Source organism: Ranitomeya variabilis, chromosome 4 (assembly GCF_051348905.1).
Source record: "Ranitomeya variabilis isolate aRanVar5 chromosome 4, aRanVar5.hap1, whole genome shotgun sequence".
NCBI classification, from domain to species: Eukaryota; Metazoa; Chordata; class Amphibia; order Anura; family Dendrobatidae; genus Ranitomeya; species Ranitomeya variabilis.
Window position 1 is genome coordinate 309,694,705 of NC_135235.1, and position 20,950 is coordinate 309,715,654.

Genomic DNA, 20,950 nt, shown 5'->3' on the forward strand with positions numbered 1-20,950 from the left:
GGCATCATCTGCATGCATCATCTTCTTGATTACACTCCAGAGGTTTTCAATGGGGTTCAGGTCTGGAGATTGGGCTGCCCATGACAGGGTTTTGATGTGGTGGTCTCTTAATTTTTGCCAGTGTTATCTGCCTGTTTTGTGGCTCAATAAAGCATTGCCACTCTGTTTTACCCTCACCCTGTGTTGTCTGAGTAGCGTTACACCCACGTTAAAGGGAGAACGGTCGTTTGGCGGGACGATCCCTGGTGCATGTGGTTTCGGCTACCGGACTGAGGCGCCCGCCGACCCGTGTCTCCACAGAAGGTGAAACTATTCTCAAATCTTTTATGCCTGATCCCTTGGGGAAACTATCAGCTCCCATCTCCCGCAAAAAACAGCAATTCTATATTTATTTCTTTTTACTCACTCTTCGGTATAATTGTCATGTTGTCTTTATTATATGGAATGATACAATCACGTCACTGCCAAACTTATATAGGCTTTTTTTTATGTTTTTCTACTTTTGCACAAAAATTTACTTTTTAAATTTACCTTTTCAGTACAACAAACACAGTATATTTTTTGGATCGCCATTTTTTACTTTTTCTTAGATGGAGCTTTGCTGGGCTCTTTATTTACAGTACATACGGTACAACATTTTGATCATTGTTCAAATTCTATTTTTTGGTTATGCCTACCAATGAATTGTTTTTAATTGTTTTTGTATTTTTTATGTTGCAAACATACATGACAAGAAGCAGTGATAACAATCACCATTTTTTGTGCCATGCCTGGCTGAGAACAGGGAACAATGGCAGGATTAGTGCCAATGACGCAGCTAATGGTGACTTCCCCTCTGCTGCCTCATAACACAGAGTACAATGTCTCTAGGACGAGGCACATACAAAGTGACAAAGCTCTCACACTTTCTGACAAACCTGGCCTTCATAAAAATGGCGGCGGCCAGTGCCGGAGACAAATTGCTCACATTGGAGTGAATGGTTCAGCCCTACCCTGCAAATGGACCGTCCCAGTCTGGTGACGTCATATAAGCCTCGCCCAATCAGCTTCCACTTCCAGTTGTGTCGTTGTGACAGAACCGGCCGTTCGTTGACGATTTAAAAGTTGTCGGTTTCGGTCTCCGCTCCCGCCGGCGTCGTCATGTGAGTGTGAGGGGCCGAGTGAGCGGCGGGGAGGGCGGATGTACTGGGTGCGGAGGGCCACAGGCGCCCGCTCCTATCTTATGTGGCTCCACCCTTAACCCCATAGTGTCTGGCGCCAAGTTCTCCGACTTCCCCGTTGTCGTGGTTAAGTTTGTTTCTGTATCTGTAATGACTTGTCTCCGTTGGGGGGAGTCCATGGTGATTGGGGGGTGTCCTGCCTCTTCACCCCTGCCATATTGCATAGATGGTCGGACCTGGGGTAAATGGGGACTTGTGCGCTCTGCTGCTTTACTGGAAAGGTCATGATGGAGTCGCCACAGCCTGGCAATGGGACCTGCCCCCATGTGGAGGTTTCCATGGTTACGGACTTGCCATTAAACATTACATCCCATAACCTGGGGGGCCGTGGGGAGCGCCCCTTAGAGATTCCATAACTGGGGGGCCGTGGGGAGCGCCCCTCAGAGATTCCATAACTGGGGGGCCGTGGGGAGCGCCCCTTAGAGATTCCATAACTGGGGGCCGTGGTCAGCGACCCTTAGAGATTCCATAACCGGGGGGGCCGTGGGGAGCGCCCCTTAGAGATTCCATAACTGGGGGGCCGTGGGGAGCGCTCCTCAGAGATTCCATAACTGGGGGCCGTGGGGAGCACCCCTCTGAGATTCCATAACCGGGGGGGCTGTGGGGAGCGCCCCTCTGAGATTCCATAACCGGGGGGGCTGTGGGGAGCGCCCCTCTGAGATTCCATAACTGGGGGCCGTGGGGAGCGCCCCTCAGAGATTCCATAACTGGGGGCCGTGGGGAGCACCCCTCTGAGATTCCATAACCGGGGGGGCTGTGGGGAGCGCCCCTCTGAGATTCCATAACCGGGGGGGCTGTGGGGAGCGCCCCTCTGAGATTCCATAACTGGGGGCCGTGGGGAGCGCCCCCTAGAGTTTTGGGGGCTGCTTCATGGTCGCTTCCCTTTATATTAGTTCTGCACTTCCTATAAACTCATTCTAGTTACCAGTAAATAACACTTAAAGGGGTCTTCTACTGGAGGGAGCCGGCAATACGGACACTAACTGGAGACCATCAGCCAGGTCTAGTGCACACTAAGCCCTGCAGACCCTCCATGGCCATAAGTATGTGCCCCCTCCACATTCCCCTACTGAAGCTTTTCTCACCTCCTGTCCTACAGCCATAGACATTAATATGGTGTCAGCCCCTTGGGCGTCTGTGGGAGTTTTCGCCCCCTCATCCAGAAGAACATTTGTGAGGTCAGACCCTGATGTTTGGGAGAGGCCGGGGTCACAATCTCCGCTGTAGTTCTTCCCAAAGGAGTTGGATGGGGTTGAGGTCCAGGCTCTGTGCGGCCGGTCATGTTCTTCCACTAAACTCCCCCAACAGTGTCTGGATGGACCTTGTGGGCACAGTCATGAGGAGGACCTTCCCCAAACTGTTCCCACAATGAAGGAAGTTACAATTGTCCAATGTGTCTTGTGCTGAAGCCTTAAGAATTCTCTTCACTGAGATTTGGTGGTGGCTTTACACCACTCCATCCGACGCTCCGCATTGTGCTTGGTGATGTAAGGCTGCTTGCAGCTGCTCTGCCATGAAGCTCCTTGCGGGAGCGCAGTGTTTTATTACCAGAGGAGGTCTGGAGTTATGGAGTGAGCAGAACGTTAGTGACTGTTCAGCACTCGCCCCCTCGCTCTGTAATGTTACGGGGTCTCTACTTCGTGGCTGAGTTGCTGCGGTCCCTTCCATTTAATAATATCACAGGTGAGTAAAGAAGTTAGGTGGAAGAAATGTCATAATGGACTTGTTCCACCAGTGGCTCCTATTACATTATGTGCGCTCTTTACCCACCAGCCATGGGGGAATGCTGGAGGTTAGACCCCAGGGGCGAGGTGAGAAAAACGAATTCAATAAGCTCCATCTACAGAAGAATAAGTTAAAGATCAGGATGACCAAAAATGACGGCACATCTACAGGTTTTGTAGTGGTGTTTAAAAAGAGAGAAAAAAAAGTTTTGCATCACTGTTATTGTTCTGAGCGGAAGGATCCTATTACCAGTTCAATTTATTGCATAATGAATGTTGTAAAGACAAAACCCAGAGGAAAAAAGGCAAATGTGCGGTTGTGGTTTTTGTTTTGTTTTTTAAACGTATGGTAAAATGAATTACTCAAAACTCAACTTTTCTCTCAAAGAAACCCTTGTGGTTTGATGGAAAAATAAGTTGTTTTCGGAAGTGGGGGAAGTAAAGTCATAAATGAAAATTGCTCATATTGGAGGTTAAAGGAGTGTTCTGTCACTTTTATACTGATGACCCATCAATATAGGATTTTGTGCGACGGACACTGGCGACACTGGCGACTGTACATCAGTGGACAGGGCATTGTGCCCTGGAGGGGGTGGGATTGGCAGCCGCTCCCTCCCTGGTAGTCTACAATAATGGCTGCAGCAGTTAGACGTAGGCCTGCTCCACCCTTTGTTAGAAGTACTGCGTGACGTCTGATTGTGACCCAGTGAATCATTTTCAGCTTGATCTGTGTAATAAAACATTCCCTTTTATTTCTACTTGTGTGATAAGGGGGGTTCTGGTTTGGTAGACGGGTGGATCACAGACGGTTTATTGTGGGTAGATTAGGGTCAGCTGCCTAACATGTGCCTGTGACTGTAGTGTGACACTGCCAGAATGTAGTGTGTGCTTGTTGTGAGGGGGTGCAGTATAACCCCCACCATCGCTGCTTATCCCTTGCTTGTGTATTACCATTATTGTATGTGCATGCTTTTTATTTAAATTTTTTTTTTTGCAGCAGAAAAAATTGCTGCAAATACTAAAAAAGCTGCGAACAATTTGTGCATTGTTGTGAGTTTTTTTTTCCCCCTTAACTTGAAAAGGTGAAAAATGCAGAAAGTGACATCTGCAGATTTAAGAAACACCTGCAAGGAACAAATACGCAGAATGTGCATGAGATTTCTTTTTTTTTTTTGTTCCCCTCCCCCCAACAGCAAAACTGCGAAATGTGTGAACAAGCCCTTACATGTTAGTGCATATAGAGTAAATTATACTCCGATCTGCAGCCACAGGAGTACCAGGAGTGACCTGTCATGGATCTTGTCTGCTGGGGCGGCTCTTTGCTCAGAACAAGGAAGCTGGACATGATTAGCCAGCAATGCGTAACATGGGGAAATATACAGCTTGCACTGACTATATAGGGGCCGTTTGTGGATGGCATTGTGGCTGACATTGTTTTCCTCTTTAAGAGGTTCTGCAGCTGCTCGTCCAATCCTAAGGGTATGTGTCCACGTTCAGGATTGCGTCAGGATTTGGTCAGGATTTTTCATCAGTATTTGTAAGCCAAAACCAGGAGTAGAACAATTAGAGGAAAAGTATAATAGAAACATATGCTCCACTTCTGCATTTATCACCCACTCCTGGTTTTGGCTTACAAATACTGATGGAAAATCCTGACCAAATCCTGATGCAATCCTGAACGTGGACACATACCCTAAGATGTACTATACTGTGTCCTTTCTCCTCCTCCCAGTAATTCAGATAACTTGGCAGAATGAACTTGGACATTGCTGCAGAGAGATCACATCCTGTTTTTATTCTGCCGCAGAATACAAATGCAGGGTGTACTTATTAAAGGACACAGCATTTCCCTATGAACTATATGAATGGTTTCCAGGGAAATTCCTAGCAGGAAGTTGTACAAGGGATTTTGGCTGGGAATCATAAAGCTGATGTGCTGACATCTGCTGGTGACTTCTTCTATTGCAGTTTAAAATATTTAGGATTGTACTGGGTGGCACCATGGACATGCCACAGTTAATATGCAGAATATCCCAAGTAGTATTGGGTCACTCCAAGTCAAGTGAACCAATGATTTTTACCCTTATATTTTTAATTCTTTTGAGATTTTGTTATTTGGTAAGTGTCAGAGAATGCAAAATGTGAAGAAAAATAAATTATATATATATATTATATTATATTATATTATATTATATTCTCATAACTCAGGCTAGAAATAAAGAGAGAAACAAAATAAACACCATTCTACTCAGAACTGTACAGGCTTTCACCAGATACGTCACAAGAGTATCTTTGTTAATATACCCATGTGAACGGAAACGCAAAATTTTAAAACGCATTTCCGAAAAAAAAGTCAGTTACTCACCGATAACGGTGTTTCTCAGAGCCCATGACAGCACTACCAGAGAGAGGGGATCCGCCCTTCAGGGACAGGAAACCTACAGGATAAAAGGGCGGTACCTCTCCCCTGCATCAGTTTTGTTTACAGAGCATCGGAGGTCCTCCGGGTTAGTGACAGCAACAAAAAATATACAATTTTATCATATTGCTTAACAAGTAAACACCGTGTCTATATGAAAAGGCACTTCACACAAAATAATGTGCTCACCGCACACGTGATGAGGGGGGGAATAAGTAGGTGCTGTCATGGGCTCTGAGAAACACCGTTATCGGTGAGTACCTATGACTTTCTCAGTCGCCCATGACAGCACACCAGAGAGAATTGCAGAGATATATTGGTTAGGGAGGGACCACAGCCTGCAGAACCCTTCTTCCGAAGGTTAGGTCAGATGAAGAGGCTAGGTCTAAACGATAGTGTCTGAAAAAGGTTGAGGGTGATGACCAGGTGGCCGCCTTACAGATTTGATCTAATGGTACCTCTGACCTTTCGGCCCAGGAGGTCGCCATAGCCCTTGTAGAGTGGGCCTTCAGTCCCTGTGGAATGGCGTTCCCAGTGGATGAGTAGGCCAAGGCTATTGCGTCTGTTACCCATCGTGCTATAGTGCTCTTAGAAGCTTTGAGTCCTTTCCTAGGCCCCTGGAAGCAGATAGAGACCCTTCCTTCCTACACTGTTGGGTGGATTTAATATATTGGATTAGACACCTTCTCACATCTAGTGTGTGGAATTTTTCTTCTTTCCTATTTTTAGGGTCTGGACAGAAGGAAGGAAGGATTATTTCCTGGGACCTGTGAAATATGGATGCTACTTTGGGTAGATGGGCAGGGTCTGTCTTTAGTACAACTTTATCATCCAGGGTTTGCGGACAGGGCTTGGAGATCACTTATTCTACGGGCCGATGTCAGGGCTATTAGGAGGGCAGTTTTAAGTGATAGAATCCTAAGAGGTATTGACTCTACAGGCTCAAACGGGGGTTCTGTCAGGGCTGACAAGACTAAGTTCAAGTCCCAAGTTGGTATTTTTTGTACTGTTACAGGTTTAGACCTTGCGGCTGCTCTGATAAACCGTATCACCCAAGGGTTTGCTGCTATGTTTTCACAGTACAGTGCTCCTAGGGCTGATATCTGTACTTTTAAGGTACTTATTGAAAGGCCCAAGTCTAACCCCTTTTGTAGAAATTCTAATATTTCAGTCACTGGAACCCCGTCTTGCAACCTGACCCCGGAGGAGGATAAAAATTTTTGTGGTCACAGGTTTTCTACTTTTCATTAGTGTAGAGACTAGTTTGTTAGAAAACCCTCTATCCCTCAATAGTGACCTCTCAAATTCCACGCTGTTAAGTGGAGATTCTCTGACTGGGGGTGGAACACCGGTCCCTGAGACAGAAGGTCCGGAAGATCCGGAAGGACCCAGGGATCGGTGATCGATAGCATCCTCAGCCAGGAGAACCAGGCCCTTTTGGGCCAGAAGGGGGCTATTAGGATAAGTCTGGATTTGTCCTGCCTGATTTTCCGCAGAACTGCTGGAATGAGGATGATGGGAGGAAATGCGTACGCAAGAGTTTGTGTCCAGGGAATCGTAAATGCATCTACTGCCTGAGGATTCCCTCTGGGATCTAAGGAGCAAAAGGTTTTCACTTTCCTATTGTGCATGTTTGCAAAGAGGTCTATTATGCTACGTTCACATTTGCGTTTTGCGCCGCATGCGTCCTTTTTTAAATGGATTTTGGACGCAGCAAAAATGCAACTTGCTGCGTCCTCTGCGCCCGGACGCGGGCGCCGCAGCGAAGCATGCGGCGCAAAACGCAAGTGCGACGCATGTCCATGCGCCCCCATGTTAAATATAGGGACGCATGCGGCGCCCGCCGCTAATGTGAACGTAGCATTACAGGGATGCCCCATAAGTCTGTGATTTTGTTGAATATCCCCTGATTCAAGGACCATTCTCCTTGTTTTAGTTGGGTACGACTTAGGAAGTCGGCTTCCTGGTTCTCTACTCCTTCTATATGTAGGGCTGATAGGGATAGAGAATTGTTCTGTACTAGGCTGAAAATTTCGGAGGTAGTTTCCATTAATGTTTGAGACCTGGTCCCCCCCCCTGGTGGTTCAAGTAAGCTACAACTACTTTGTTGTCCGAAAAAATTCGGACATGATGCCCTTGTAATTCTCTTAGGAAAAAAAGTAGTGCATGATTCACCGCTCTCAGCTCTTTTTGGTTTGAGGAAGTCCAGAGTTCCTGACTCGTCCATACCCCCTGAGCGACTTTGTTGTTCAGATGAGCCCCCCACCCTGTGGGACTTGCATCTGTTGTTACTATCTGAGGGCCCTCTATCACCCATGGAATCCCTTTTGATAGGTTGGTGGGATTTAACCACCAGGTTAGGGAATGAATCACGGGCGAACTTAGAGTCATGCGACCCTCTAACCGACCCCTTAGTAAACTCTGTTTTTTTAAAATGTCCCACTGGAGGGGTCTCGTGTGGAGCTGCGCCCACTGAACTGCTGGAAGGCAAGCAGAGAGGGACCCCAGTAACGACATCGCCTTCCTCAGAGACATGGATGGTTTTGAACAAGCTTCTGACACTAGATGTAATATCTTTTCTTTTCTGAATTGGGAGGCGACATTCTTGGGAACTTGAGTCCAGAGTGAGACCCAAAAATTCCTGGACCCTGGTTGGTTCCAGTTTTGACTTTTTTGAAGGTTCACCAGCCAGCCTAGTTTTTTCAAAATGTCTATCACTCTTTGGCATTGCTGACTGCAGAGTTGGGCCGAGCTGCTTACAATCAAAAAGTCGTCCAAATATGGAACGATTAAGATGTCCTCTTCTCTTAGATGTGCCATCATCTCTGCTACCAATTTGGTGAAGATGCGAGGCGCAATTGATATGCCAAAGGGAAGGGCTCTGTATTGGTATTCCCTTATCTGCCCCTTTATGACCACTGCCAGTCTGAGGAGTTTTTGAGAATCCTTGTGGATGGGGACGTGATAATACGCGTCGCTGAGATCTAGAACTACCATAAAACAGTTCAGAAACAGGTTTTTTATTGTCGACTTTATTGATTCCATTTTGAATTGTTTGTTCTTTACGGAAGTGTTTAATTTCCGTAAGTTTATTATGGTCCGGAAAGACCCGTCTGGTTTGGGAACCAGGAATAATGGGGAGTAGAAACCCTTCTTCCTCTCCAGAGGGGGAACTTCCAGGATGACACTTTTTTGTCCAATAATTTTTAGGATTTCGAGTTCTAGAGCTTCTTGTTGTTGGGTAGAAGACCTCAGTGGAGTTACTACATAGTGTCGGGGGGGGGGGGGGGGGTAGGGAAAAAAATTCTATTTGAAGCCCTGCGTTTATCAGATTTGGTATCCAGGGGCTGGTAGTAATTTTTTCCCAGGCCGGGAGGAATTGAGACAACCTCCCTCCCACCCTGGGGGAGACGTCACTTGGGGGGGGTACTTATCGCGTGGGGTACTACCGAAGAGGAACCCTCTTTCTCTTCTTTTCCCATCGTCCCAGCGGTTTTGTTCTCTTGGCGGTCTTCTCCTGAAAAATTTCCTACTCCGAAAGGGCCGCTTATTGAACGTTGGAGTCAGGTTGGGGAACCCCTTCTTTTTATCACCTGCTTTTTGCAGGATATCGTCTAGAGTCTCTCCAAAGAGAAACTTGCCCTCACACGGGATAGAACACAGTTTGTGTTTAGTTTGTATATCTCCTGGCCAGCTTTTTAGCCACAGGGTTCTGCGTGCTGCATTCGAGAGGGCTGCAGATTTAGACGTTAACTTGATTGAGTCGGCAGACGAATCAGCTAGAAATGCCGCGGCACCTCTAATCATAGGAATAGAGTCTAACACTTTATTTCTGGGTACCCCATCCCTCAGCTGTTTCTCTAAGTTGTCAATCCAGATCATAAAGGAGCGTGACGTGCAAGCCGCTGCTATGGCCGGTCTCAAGCATCCTCCTGCCGACTCCCAGGCACCTTTAAGAAAGGTGTCGGCTCTCTTGTCAAGAGGATCTTTTAGGGTTCCCATATCTTCAAATGATAACGCGTATCTTTTTGAGGCTTTAGCTACCGCCACGTCGAGTTTGGGAGCCTTATCCCATGAAGTGGGATATTTTCTTTTAATAGAGGGAACTGATTTTTCCTCTCTGGTTTTTCCCACTCTTTTTTGATTAATGTTTGTATATTTTCATTTAGGGGAAAAACTTTCCGCTTTTTTTGGCATAGTCCTCCGAACATAACATCCTGAACTGTTTTGTCAGGACGAGGGTCCAATACCCCCATTGTCGACCTCACCGCTTTAACAAGGCCGTCAACCTCATCTAAGGGAAAACAATGACGACCTCCCCTTTCGTCATCTGAGGAAGAGAAGGAGGAGTTCTGTGTATCTGAGTTTACAATATCAGAGCTGGAGGAATCAGAATTCCTATAAGGATTAGGTTTTTCCCTACTGACTTTCCTTTCTCCTTTAAGGGTTTTAAACACAGATTCCACCTCTGTTTTAATTACGGACCGTAACTCAGAGGCAAAGTTTGGAGTCTCCTCGCAGAGGACTTGACCAATACACGAATCACATAACTTTTTATCCCAAGATTGCGGTAATTCTTTATCGCACAATGGGCAGGTTCTGTGCTTTGTTTTTGCCGTTCTCTTCCTTGCCTAGGCTAAAGGAGAAGAGGGACCCCAATTACAAAAAAATGAGCTTTCACGAAGATCACTCACCAATCAGACGCAGCCACAGGTACCGGTTCTGGAGGAGGGGTAGGATCTTGAAGAGAGAGACCCGTAGATGGTAGCTGATTCACCACGCTGGAATTCTTGCTACGTTGTGTGGAATGGCTACCAGACCGAGAACTCCGGGTGCCCGCAGAGGTTCGCTTCTTTTGTGCGTCCGGTTTCGGTCGTTGATGGTGGCGCTGCTGCGGCGGTGGCGGCAGCTGGAGCTGCTGATCGCTGTCTTCCATGGCTATATTACCCTGGGACGGCATGCAGCAAGGAGCTCCTATGTGCACCATCTTTTAAGCAGAGCGCTCATTATTAGCCCCTCTGTGGCTGCATCGATGAGGAAGCGTTCATCATTTTTTTTTTTTTTCGAAAATGCTACTGCGCATGCGCGCGCAGTCAGGGACCCGGAAATGAAGTAATCCGGTTCCGGGGCAGCGCCATCTTGGTACACCTTGGTTACAGCGCTGCCCCCGAACCGGAAGTCGTCCTATCACCTCTGGTGCGGCGCCATCTTGGAAACGCCAGCGTCCTGAGTGCGGCCGAATGCCGGGAGCCCCAACACCTATCCGGAGTGGCGGCTGCGCTTCCCCCCGCTCACGCTGAGGACCCGTTGGTCGTAGCCGTGGCGGCTTCGGACACCGCACCAGCCGTGGCAGGGGCCTCCCCGCTGCCAGGACTCGGACTGTCCGGCTCCGGATTTCCAGGCTTTCTCACGGTTCTTCTCAGGTACCGTCCAGAAGGTTCCCCGTCAGGGACAGGAAACCAAACTGATGCAGGGGAGAGGTACCGCCCTTTTATCCTGTAGGTTTCCTGTCCCTGAAGGGCGGATCCCCTCTCTCTGTTGTGCTGTCATGGGCGACTGAGGTTAATTTCAAAATGTCAAAAACTGCACATGTGCCTGCTATGCTCCTAGCCACATCTGTACCAAAATACAAGTTGGGATCGTGATGAGATCATATTTTAAAAAAATCTATTACAGTGTCAATTCGAAAATCTGGAATTCAGATCTGTTCAGTCTGTGGTGTAGAAGTGTGGGGTCCATATCTACCAAATAATCCATGATTGTTGGATATTACTGTATTATTTTATTATGTTACAGCTTAGAAGCAGGAGAGGACAGAGGAGAAAGCTTTGTTAGGGCTGAGAATGAGCAGGGGTAGACAGTGACTGCAGAGCAGATGACAGGCCGGCAGCCCGAGCCTCCAGAGGCCGTATTCACACCAAATCTGAACACCCAGGCTACTCCTCAAATGGAGGGAGAAAAATATTCTCAACATCCAGTTCATGTATTGTACAAACCAGGACTACGGGGAGGAGGAGAGTTTGTGAGAACATCAGTTACAGGAAGCAGAACCCATCACAGGGACTCTGCAATACCGGACTTCCATCCCATGTAGTGGAAATAAAGACAGTGACGTCCATGAAGTAGTAGAAGGCGGCACAAGATTGGCAATGGACGACAGAACTGGTGATGTGGCCTGTGAATATGATTGCCTCTGACTGCTACTGGACTCTCCAAAGATTGTGAAAATGAAGACGTAGAAAGGACTTTTCTGTACCTTCTGGTCCAGCGCCGTCCTTTGTGTATCCAAGAAAATCAGACATTGTAAAAGTGAACAAAAATCAGATATTAACTCAGGTGGAGCCGAGCACCATGACAGGCCGCACATACTGACACAGAAGGAAACGGCCATTGCTAGTACCGTATTCTCCGGCGTATAAGACGACTTTTTAACCCCTGAAAATCTTCTTAAAAGTCGGGGGTCGTCTTATACGCCGGGTATCGTCCTGTACGCCGGGTGTATATGGTGTGTGTGTGGGGGGGGGGGGGGGGGGGGAGTAGCCCTGATGACGACGGGGGGGCGTCTCACAGGAAAGTGCGTGGAGTATCCCCCATTACCTCATCGTAGCGCTGCAGCGTGGGGTCTCTGTGCTGGGAGCGGCGGCTGCTGCTCCTCTGTGCCGCGTGGGTGCTGTGCTGTGGGGCGGCGGCTCCTCTTCTGCAGTGTGTGGGGCCTCTGTGCTGTGGGGCGGCGGCGGCGTATTTTCATGCAGTCAGTCGGGGCCCCGCTGGCAGCTCCATTTCTATGATGCGGTGGCCTCCGGGAAAATGGCCGCTGCTCAGATTCAGATCTCGTCTCCCGAGATCTCGGGACGAGATCTGAATCTGAGCATGCGCCACCCCTAGCGGCCATTTTCCCGGAGGCCACCGCATCGTAGCAATGGAGCTGCCGGCGGGGCCTCTGGGCTTTAAGAAGATGCCGGAGGAGCCCCGACTGACCGCATGAAAATACGCCGCCGCCGCCCCACAGCACAGAGGCCCCACACTGCAGAAGAGGAGCCGCCGCCCCACAGCACCCACGCGGCACAAAGAGGAGCCGCCGCTCCCAGCAGAGACCCCACGGTTCAGCGCTACGATGAGGTAATGGGGGATAGTCCACTCACACTTTCCTGTGACGCCCCCTCGTCGTCATCGGGACCACTCCAACCCAAAAGGCACATTAGTCACCGGCCCTATAAGACGACATACGGCGTATAAGAAGACCCCCGACTTTTAAGAAGATTTTATATTTTAACTGGAAAAGTTGGGGGGTCGTCTTATACGCCCAGTCGTCTTATACGCCGGAAAATACGGTAAGCGCTTATGGGCAAGATGACATTTTGCCCACTAGAAGAGACACATTGATGATAAAAGGCCAGTTTAAAAACGTACTATCAATTGTTTGATTACTTCATATTTATAGAATGAGGATTTAACTACTGTACTATTCTTCTTAAACCCTTCATAAATTACATGTTTAGTGATATAATAGAAAACAAATTGTTACATGTATAAATAGGTGGTAAAAATATAGGTTCTTTTATTCTGGTTTTTAACATATAATTAGGATCAGACTGTATTTAGAAAACCACACTAGAGGATATGATCACGTTTTTTCTTTTGGCTTGCTCACCATTTTCAACCTGAATGCATTGAACAAGTTGTGTTATGATGATTAAGATGTATTTATTCTGGCACTTCAGTATTTGTTTTTTGTTTCTTATTGTTGCATATAAATGTTGAATGCAATAAGTTGTAATTTGAAAATAAAAAAAGGAAGAAACTCGCACAAACATAAAATCAGATGATTCAAGGCTTAAAAAAAAAAATTGAATACCTGTACAAATATAAACAAGTACATAAGTAACACACATGCATGTTTTAACCATTTTAAAACATAAGTTTGTTTTTTTTTAACAATTGTGCATCAAAATTTTGAATTTGATTTCTCCAAGACAAAATATAAAGAAACATAGTCTTGTGACATATCAAATGAAAGCCTGTACCGTTTTGAGAAAAATGATGCCTCTCCCACCTCTTTGTCTTAATTCTAGCCCGAGATACGATAAAAAATGTAAAGCCACACCAGGCCAAAATCCGCGCCTTTTTCAAAACTTTAAAAATTAACTGATGAAGAAAAAAATTCAAAACTTTTAATTTGTAATTAACTAAAGTTGTACTGCATAAAAACAAAAAATAAAAAAATCTAAGACGTCAGGTAAAAAAAATATTCATATTTGGATCACTTGATATGGAATGACCCATTGTGGTTTACCCCTTCACCCTTGGGTGATTGTTTTCCTTTCCTTTTTTTTTTTTTTTTTTTTTTTAATGTCCCCTCCCCTTTGTCCAAGAGCCATAACTTTTATTTTTGCTTCCACCTAGCTGTATGAGGATTTGTTCTTTGCAGGACGAGTTGTAATTTTGAATGACATCGATTCATTTTATCAGGTGATGCACTGGAAATATTTAAAAAAAAAAAAATGTATTCACCATGGTCAGTTTTACCAATTAGTGAAATGACAATATGATTCTCCAGGTCAGTATGATTACGCACATCCCAAATATGCGTTTTTTTTTTTTTTGTTTTTTTTTATAAAGTGGTGGTAAATTGTCACGTGATGGCTGATTTAAATTGGCCATCATCTGCCGGGAAAGAATTAGTCAAGGACACGACATATGATATAAATGTATGTTGTGAAAGGCTTAAATAGATGACCTATTGTGGTTTTTAAAATTGCCTGTAATGTGCTTGATCAGTGATATGGTAATTTAATCTGTGCTAATTTACATCCATTTTATTTATTTATTTTTTATATCAATCATAAACTTACCCTATAAAATCAGATTTTATTATATCTATTAAAAACCAAAATATGGTCACCATCAAAATCAAAAACACCATGAAATAACAAACCAACCCTTTGGGGATTTTTATGGGGTCCCTAGTATGGTACCTATGCTTGCACCTTCCTATCGGCGGAGGTTGGCACCCTATGGGATACGTATTGGCGCCCCCGCTCAGCGATGACTGGCCCTAGAATAACAATGAACGAATGATTTTATAGGGTAGGTTTGATTGATATGGCTAATTTATGCCCTTAAGTAATAATTGGTTTTGTAATTATTTTTTTGCCCAATTTACCTTTCTGAATCAGTTTTCACAACTTTATTTTCAGGCTGAGCGCCATGTATGAAAGCAGTGGTAATCTGTGTAAATATTACTCTTTAATCAGATGGCAGATGGCTGAAGGATTGTGATGAGCTGTGACATATTAGCCCAGTTTGGCTGTTGGTGGTTTACACTGACCAGATATGTTCAATGGAAAAACTATATTTTTTGGGAATATTTATGAAAAAATAAATTGTTCATAGCTGAAGTTCAAAGTTTCAGACAATGATGGTCTGTTCTCAAAACAAGGCTTATTTGTTGAACGTTGATTATGGCTATGATCGTCCGTTCTCATTGACTTTAATCTACAGTCTTGTAGTACCTCAAACGTATCAGTGGCTCATGCCAATTTTTTTTCTAGCTTTGACTGAAATTGCTCCCAAATATGAAGACAATCTGTCGCGTAATGTTGCATTATAGCCATCTTTTATTTATTTTTTAAATTTTTTTTTTTTTGTATAAATGAGACAGTTTAGACACAGGATTAAAGTTAGATGCACAGATTTGTTCAAAAATTTTGCAATAAAAGGGCATTTATATTGCAGTGGTTCAACTTGAATAACCAGGTGTTATCTCCACCGCAGCAGTCACCGATAATCCCTAGCAACATTAAAACTTGTCCATCAAAGTCTAGGACAGAAATCCCCAACTTGTGGTTCAACACTGGCCGCAGGGAATTTGTATGAAAAGTACTGAATACTGTTCTCGCCCGTAGGTGTGTATTTGTTGGTTCTCACTAGAGGGCAGTATTGCTCAATTCTTTTGCTCTATCACGGGTGCACACAAATGCCTGAAAGGGATCTTACAGTAGATACAGGGGTTTTCCCATGAACAAAAATTGATTTTAATCTGATCTTGGAATAATAATTTTCACAATTAGATGTGTTCAAATAAAAATGTTCCTGTGTTGAGATAATCTTATGCATGTGATCCTGCTGTGCAATGGTCGTGTCTGACCGTGCAAGAACATGGTCTGATCATACCACAGCTACTGGGCAGAGGTGAACGCATAGGGCTATGTTCACACCTTGGGTTTTTTTATGCACATTTTCAGCTGCATTTCACAGTACCAGCAAAGTCTTGATTTCAGAAATCTTACGCACACGCTTTTTTTTTTTTTTTTTATACTCCTGTTTATGTCAAGGAGCTGAATTTTTGCAAAGTGCAGCATGTTGCTTCTTTCAGCGTGCAAAAAATGTAGGTATCAGGTTTTGGTGCCAAAACCTGATGAAGTTGAATCACATTATAAATTTTTTTTTTTTTTCCTATGAACTAAACTTTATCAGCATGCACAAGACAAATGTACCAGGATAAAAAGAAGGCAGCAAACCCTGGTTTTTTTTTGTTTTTTTTTAGATTTACTCTTGACTCCTTCTGGCCTCTGTTCATTGGTGTCCTTTTCAGAAGTTCACAACTGTGGCTGACGGCACTTTTATGCAATCCTATAAGGCTATGTGCACACGCTGCGGATTTGCAGTGGTTTTGACGCTGCGGATTTGCAGCAGTTTTCCATGAGTTTACAGTACCATGTAAACCTATGGAAAACAAAATCCACAGTGCACATGCTGCGGAAAAAACGCACGGAAGCGCTGCGTTTTGTTCCGCAGCATGTCAATTCTTTGTGCGGATTCCGCAGCGGTTTACGCCTGCTCCTCAATAGGAATCCACAGGTGTAAAACCGCAGGTGGAATCTGCACAAAAACCACGGTAAATCCGTGGGTAATCCGCAGTGCAGTTTACCTGCGGATTTGCAAAAACAAATGTTGAAAAATCTGTAGAGATCCAACCTACGTGTGCACATACCCTAAAGACGGACACCGCCGGATCACAGGTCCTATGGCGTCCACAGTGCCTCCCTCTGCCTCATTACAGGGAATTTTCCCTCTTTGGTTTCCTGTCTAAAATCACATATTTCAGGGAAACCCCAGTGTAAGCACTCAATGCAGAGTGCAGGATAAATGTGCCCCTAGCCTTATTGCATTATTTGGGAGGCAGAATGAAAAAATCAATTCAAATATGTGTACTTTTATTGTATTTAATTTATTTGCATAAATGTATGTATTGGAAATATACGGTATATATTTTTCTTTTTGTAGGGATTTAAAAAAAAAAAAGACAGTTCAATGATGTCCCAGCACAAGCAGTTATGGGAAACTTCCCCATGGAAACACAATACAAATGGAAAGAAAGAAAGATATCTAAAGGGATTATTTTATGAAGATCCGTCCTGTTTATACAGTTGTGGCCAAAAGTATTCACACCCCTGCAATTCTGTCAGATAATACTCAGTTTCTTCCTGAAAATGATTGCAAACACAAATTCTTTGGTATTATCTTCATTTAATTTGTCTTAAATGAAAAAACACAAAAAGAATTGTCCTAAAGCCAAATTGGATATAATTCCACACCAAACATAAAAAAGGGGGTGGACAAAAGTATTGGCACTGTTCGAAAAATCATGTGATTCTTCTCTAATTTGTGTAATTAACAGCACCTGTCATTTATCTGTGGCACCTAACAGGTGTTGGCAATAACTAAATCACACTTGCAGCCAGTTGACATGGATTAAAGTTGACTCAACCTCTGTCCTGTGTCCTTGTGTGTACCACATTGAGCATGGAGAAAAGAAAGAAGACCAAAGAACTGTCTGAGGACTTGAGAAACCAAATTGTGAGGAAGCATGAGCAATCTCAAGCAATCTCATCTCCAAAGACCTGAATGTTCCTGTGTCTACCGTGCGCAGTGTCATCAAGAAGTTTAAAGCCCATGGCACTGTGGCTAACCTCCCTAGATGTGGACGGAAAAGAAAAATTGACAAGAGATTTCAACGCAAGATTGTGCAGATGTTGGATAAAGAACCTCGACTAACATCCAAACAAGTTCAAGCTGCCCTGCAGCCTGAGGGTACAACAGTGTCAACCCGTACTATCCGTCGGCGTCTGAATGAAAAGGGACTGTATGGTAGCCGACCCAGGAAGACCCCACTTCTTACCCCGAGACATAGAAAAGCCAGGCTGGAGTTTGCCAGAACTTACCTGAAAAAGCCTAAAATGTTTTGGAATAATGTTCTCTGGTCAGATGAGGCAAAAGTAAAGCTTTTTGGGCAAAGGCATCAACATAGTGTTTACAGGAGAAAAAAAGAGGCATTCAAAGAAAAGAACACGGTCCCTACAGTCAAACATGGCGGACGTTCCCTGATGTTTTGGGGTTGCTTTGATGCCTCTGGCACTGGACTGCTTGACCGTGTGCTTGGTATTATGAAGTCTGAAGACTACCAACAAATTTTGCAGCATAATGTAGGGCCCAGTGTGAGAAAGCTGGGTCTCCCTCAGAGGTCATGGGTCTTCCAGCAGGACAATGACCCAAAACACACTTCAAAAAGCACTAGAAAATGGTTTGAGAGAAAGCACTGGAGACTTCTAAGGTGGCCAGCAATGAGTCCAGACCTGAATCCCATCGAACACCTGTGGAGAGATCTAAAAATGGCAGTTTGGAGAAGGCACCCTTCAAATATCAGGGACCTGGAGCAGTTTGCCAAAGAAGAATGGTCTAAAATTCCAGCAGAGCATTGTAAGAAACTCATTGATGGTTACCGAAAGCGGTTGGTCGCGGTTATTCTGGCTAAAGGTTGTGCAACCAAGTATTAGGCTGAGGGTGCCAATACTTTTGTCTGGCTCATTTTTGGAGTTTTGTGTGAAATGATCAATGTTTTGCTTCATTCTCATTTGTGTTTTTTCATTTACGACAAATTAAATGAAGATAATACCAAAGAGTTTGTTTTGCAATCATTTTCAGGAAGAAACTGAGTATTATCTGACAGAATTGCAGGGGTGTCAATACTTTGGGCCACAACTGTACATTCATCTGCATGGCTACCATGGCCATCGACCTGCTATCCTGTGATGTTACCTCTGGGGCACTCACAATCTTCCACACTTAGAAGAGCCACAACCAGTATTGTGGCCTCCTTTCCATCCAGCTCACAATGTGACCCAGATATTTGTATTCGCCCTCAGTTATAAATCCTAATTCTCTGCCTCGGGTTCACTCGTCAGTCAGCAGCCTGGGAATGTCTGTACTGGAGCACATTGCAGGTTGTGGTTTAATGTTTGTTCCTGGTGTGAACACGTGGGTTCTGGAGGGATCGGCCAAGAGATTAAATAACTTCCCCGCAGAACAGGCTGCACTGTGCTTGGCCTCGTTTCTGAGGATTAATAATAACTCCTCTGCACATTACATAATGACAGCAGTGATGTGTATACTCCTGTACGGTTACGCGCAGTCACACTCCTCCTGTACGGTTACGCGCAGTCACACTCCTCCTGTACGGTTACGCGCAGTCACACTCCTCCTGTACGGTTACGCGCAGTCACACTCCTCCTGTACGGTTACGCGCAGTCACACTCCTCCTGTACGGTTACGCGCAGTCACACTCCTCCTGTACCGCTCTGCTGCATGGAGCAGCACAACAACATTCCCTAACTTTAGTCGGCCCCCTCCGTGCGCACGTGTCCTAACTGCACGTAGGTACAATTGAAGGGAGTCTGTCACCAGGCATTTACTAGCTATCCTGAGAGCGAGAGACGGAGACCCTGATTGCAGCAATGTCATTGGGCTGCTTACCGTAGTTTTGATCTGATGATAAAATCAAGGTTTAATCACTAGAGCTCCGAGGCGCCATATTGGAGTTCAGATTTTCGCTGGAATGGTTTGAGGGTGCCATGTAACATTGGTAACAGCTGAATTCCCCCCCCCCCCCCCCCCCTCCCATAAGTGACCCCATTTTACAAACTACACCACTAGATGAATTCGTCTAGTGGTGCAGTTATATTGGCACCACGGGTGTGTCACATAACTTTATACCATTGAGTGGTGAAAGAAGAATTACATTTTTACCCAAGTTTAACTTTTGCAAGTGTTAATAAGAATAAGTGGACATCTCATTTTGTGTAATTTTTCCTGAGTGCGCCAATGCCCTACATATGATCGGAAAATGCTTTTGCCCCCCCAATGACAGCACACCTGAGGGAATCCGCCCTGTCGTGCTGGCATGGGTTCCGGAAAAAGCGGCTACCGGTAAGTAACCTTGTTGTTTCTGGCCCAGTATGAAGCTCAGAATGGAAGAAGTGCCATATTATAGTGCACAGTTTATGGCTTGCAGGTGCCATGACCCACTGGGAGAGCCCCTGAGGTGCCAGAACAGCAGAAATCCACGCACATGTGACCCCATTTTACAAACTACGCCTCTGAATGAATTCATCTAGGGGTGCAGTGATCATATTGACACCGCAGGCGTCACTGAATTTTATACCATTGGGCAGTGAAGAAAAAATAATTAACTACAGAAATCTTTTTTTGGCCCCAGATTTTATATTTTTTGCACTGATAAATGGATAAAAATGGCACCAAAATTTGTTCCACAAGTTTGCTCAACGTGGCAATACCCATGTGGCTGCACAATACTTCTAAGCCATGCGGTGAGACTCTGGAGGGACGGGGTGTTATTTGCCTCTTGGAGAACAAATTATCGTAGCACAATTTGTGGACGCCTAAATGCCAGCACAGCAGAATTCCCCCTCAAGTGACCCATTTTGTAAATGACATATCTACATGTGTAGTGACTATTTTGACTCTGGGTGTTTTTCCATAACAAGCAGCAGTGGATGTTGCAAAATCTGCTGTTGTAGGGGGGCGCTTCATTCAAAATCCACACGTTACCCCACCAATATGACTCTTAAGGATCACCTAGCTAGATTGACTTGCTCACCAGTGGGATCAGATCTGGATTCAAATTGTATACATCACCGGAGAATACTGTGAGATTGTTCCTATTTATTTTGTCTGCTGAGTTCAATGTTATTATAACAAAGTGTGTAAGTTTAACCTCATTACACCTCGTATATATTGGTGGTTATCTATATGCATCACTGTATGTCTATGTGGTTTTAGCCGGAGAGCTATTTATATTCTTAAAGGTTATATGTTATTTCATATACTCGTTCAACCTTGCTGATCTCCCCTGTCTATCCATTTGTAGTCATACATACAATTCTAAATGGTTTTAATAAAAAATTAAAAAGTTGAGGGGCAACTATCTGATAACCAGCCAAGGTAGGAAATCTGTGTGCTGATATCAAGCTGGGGAGGGCTGTGGTAACTGGGTGCATCCCAGCCTAAAAATACAAGCCCGCAACTGCCCCAGAATGGGCACAATACCTTATATCTGCCAATTCTGGTTCTGCCTCTTCTCGATTTGTCCTGTTGCAGTGACAATCTGGATAAATGGTCAAAAATTACAACTTGCATCAAACCCATGTGGTCAGTAATGGAGGTGTTTATCAGACATCCCCATTCTGTGTAATTTTTTTTTATCATAAAGATAGTCACACTCAAAAAAT

At 44.9% G+C, this 20,950-nt stretch overlaps 1 protein-coding gene across 1 annotated transcript in view; it reads left to right on the forward strand.

Moving 5' to 3' along the window:
* Window positions 1-919: 919 nt before the first annotated feature.
* VAMP3 (vesicle associated membrane protein 3) overlaps window positions 920-20,950 on the forward strand; it is a 29,004-nt gene continuing 8,973 nt past the window's right edge. The window contains exon 1 of the mRNA XM_077250405.1: window positions 920-1,142. Within this exon, the coding sequence (XP_077106520.1) occupies window positions 1,141-1,142 (2 nt within the window). The 5' untranslated portion in view covers window positions 920-1,140. The remainder of the gene's footprint in view (window positions 1,143-20,950) is intronic.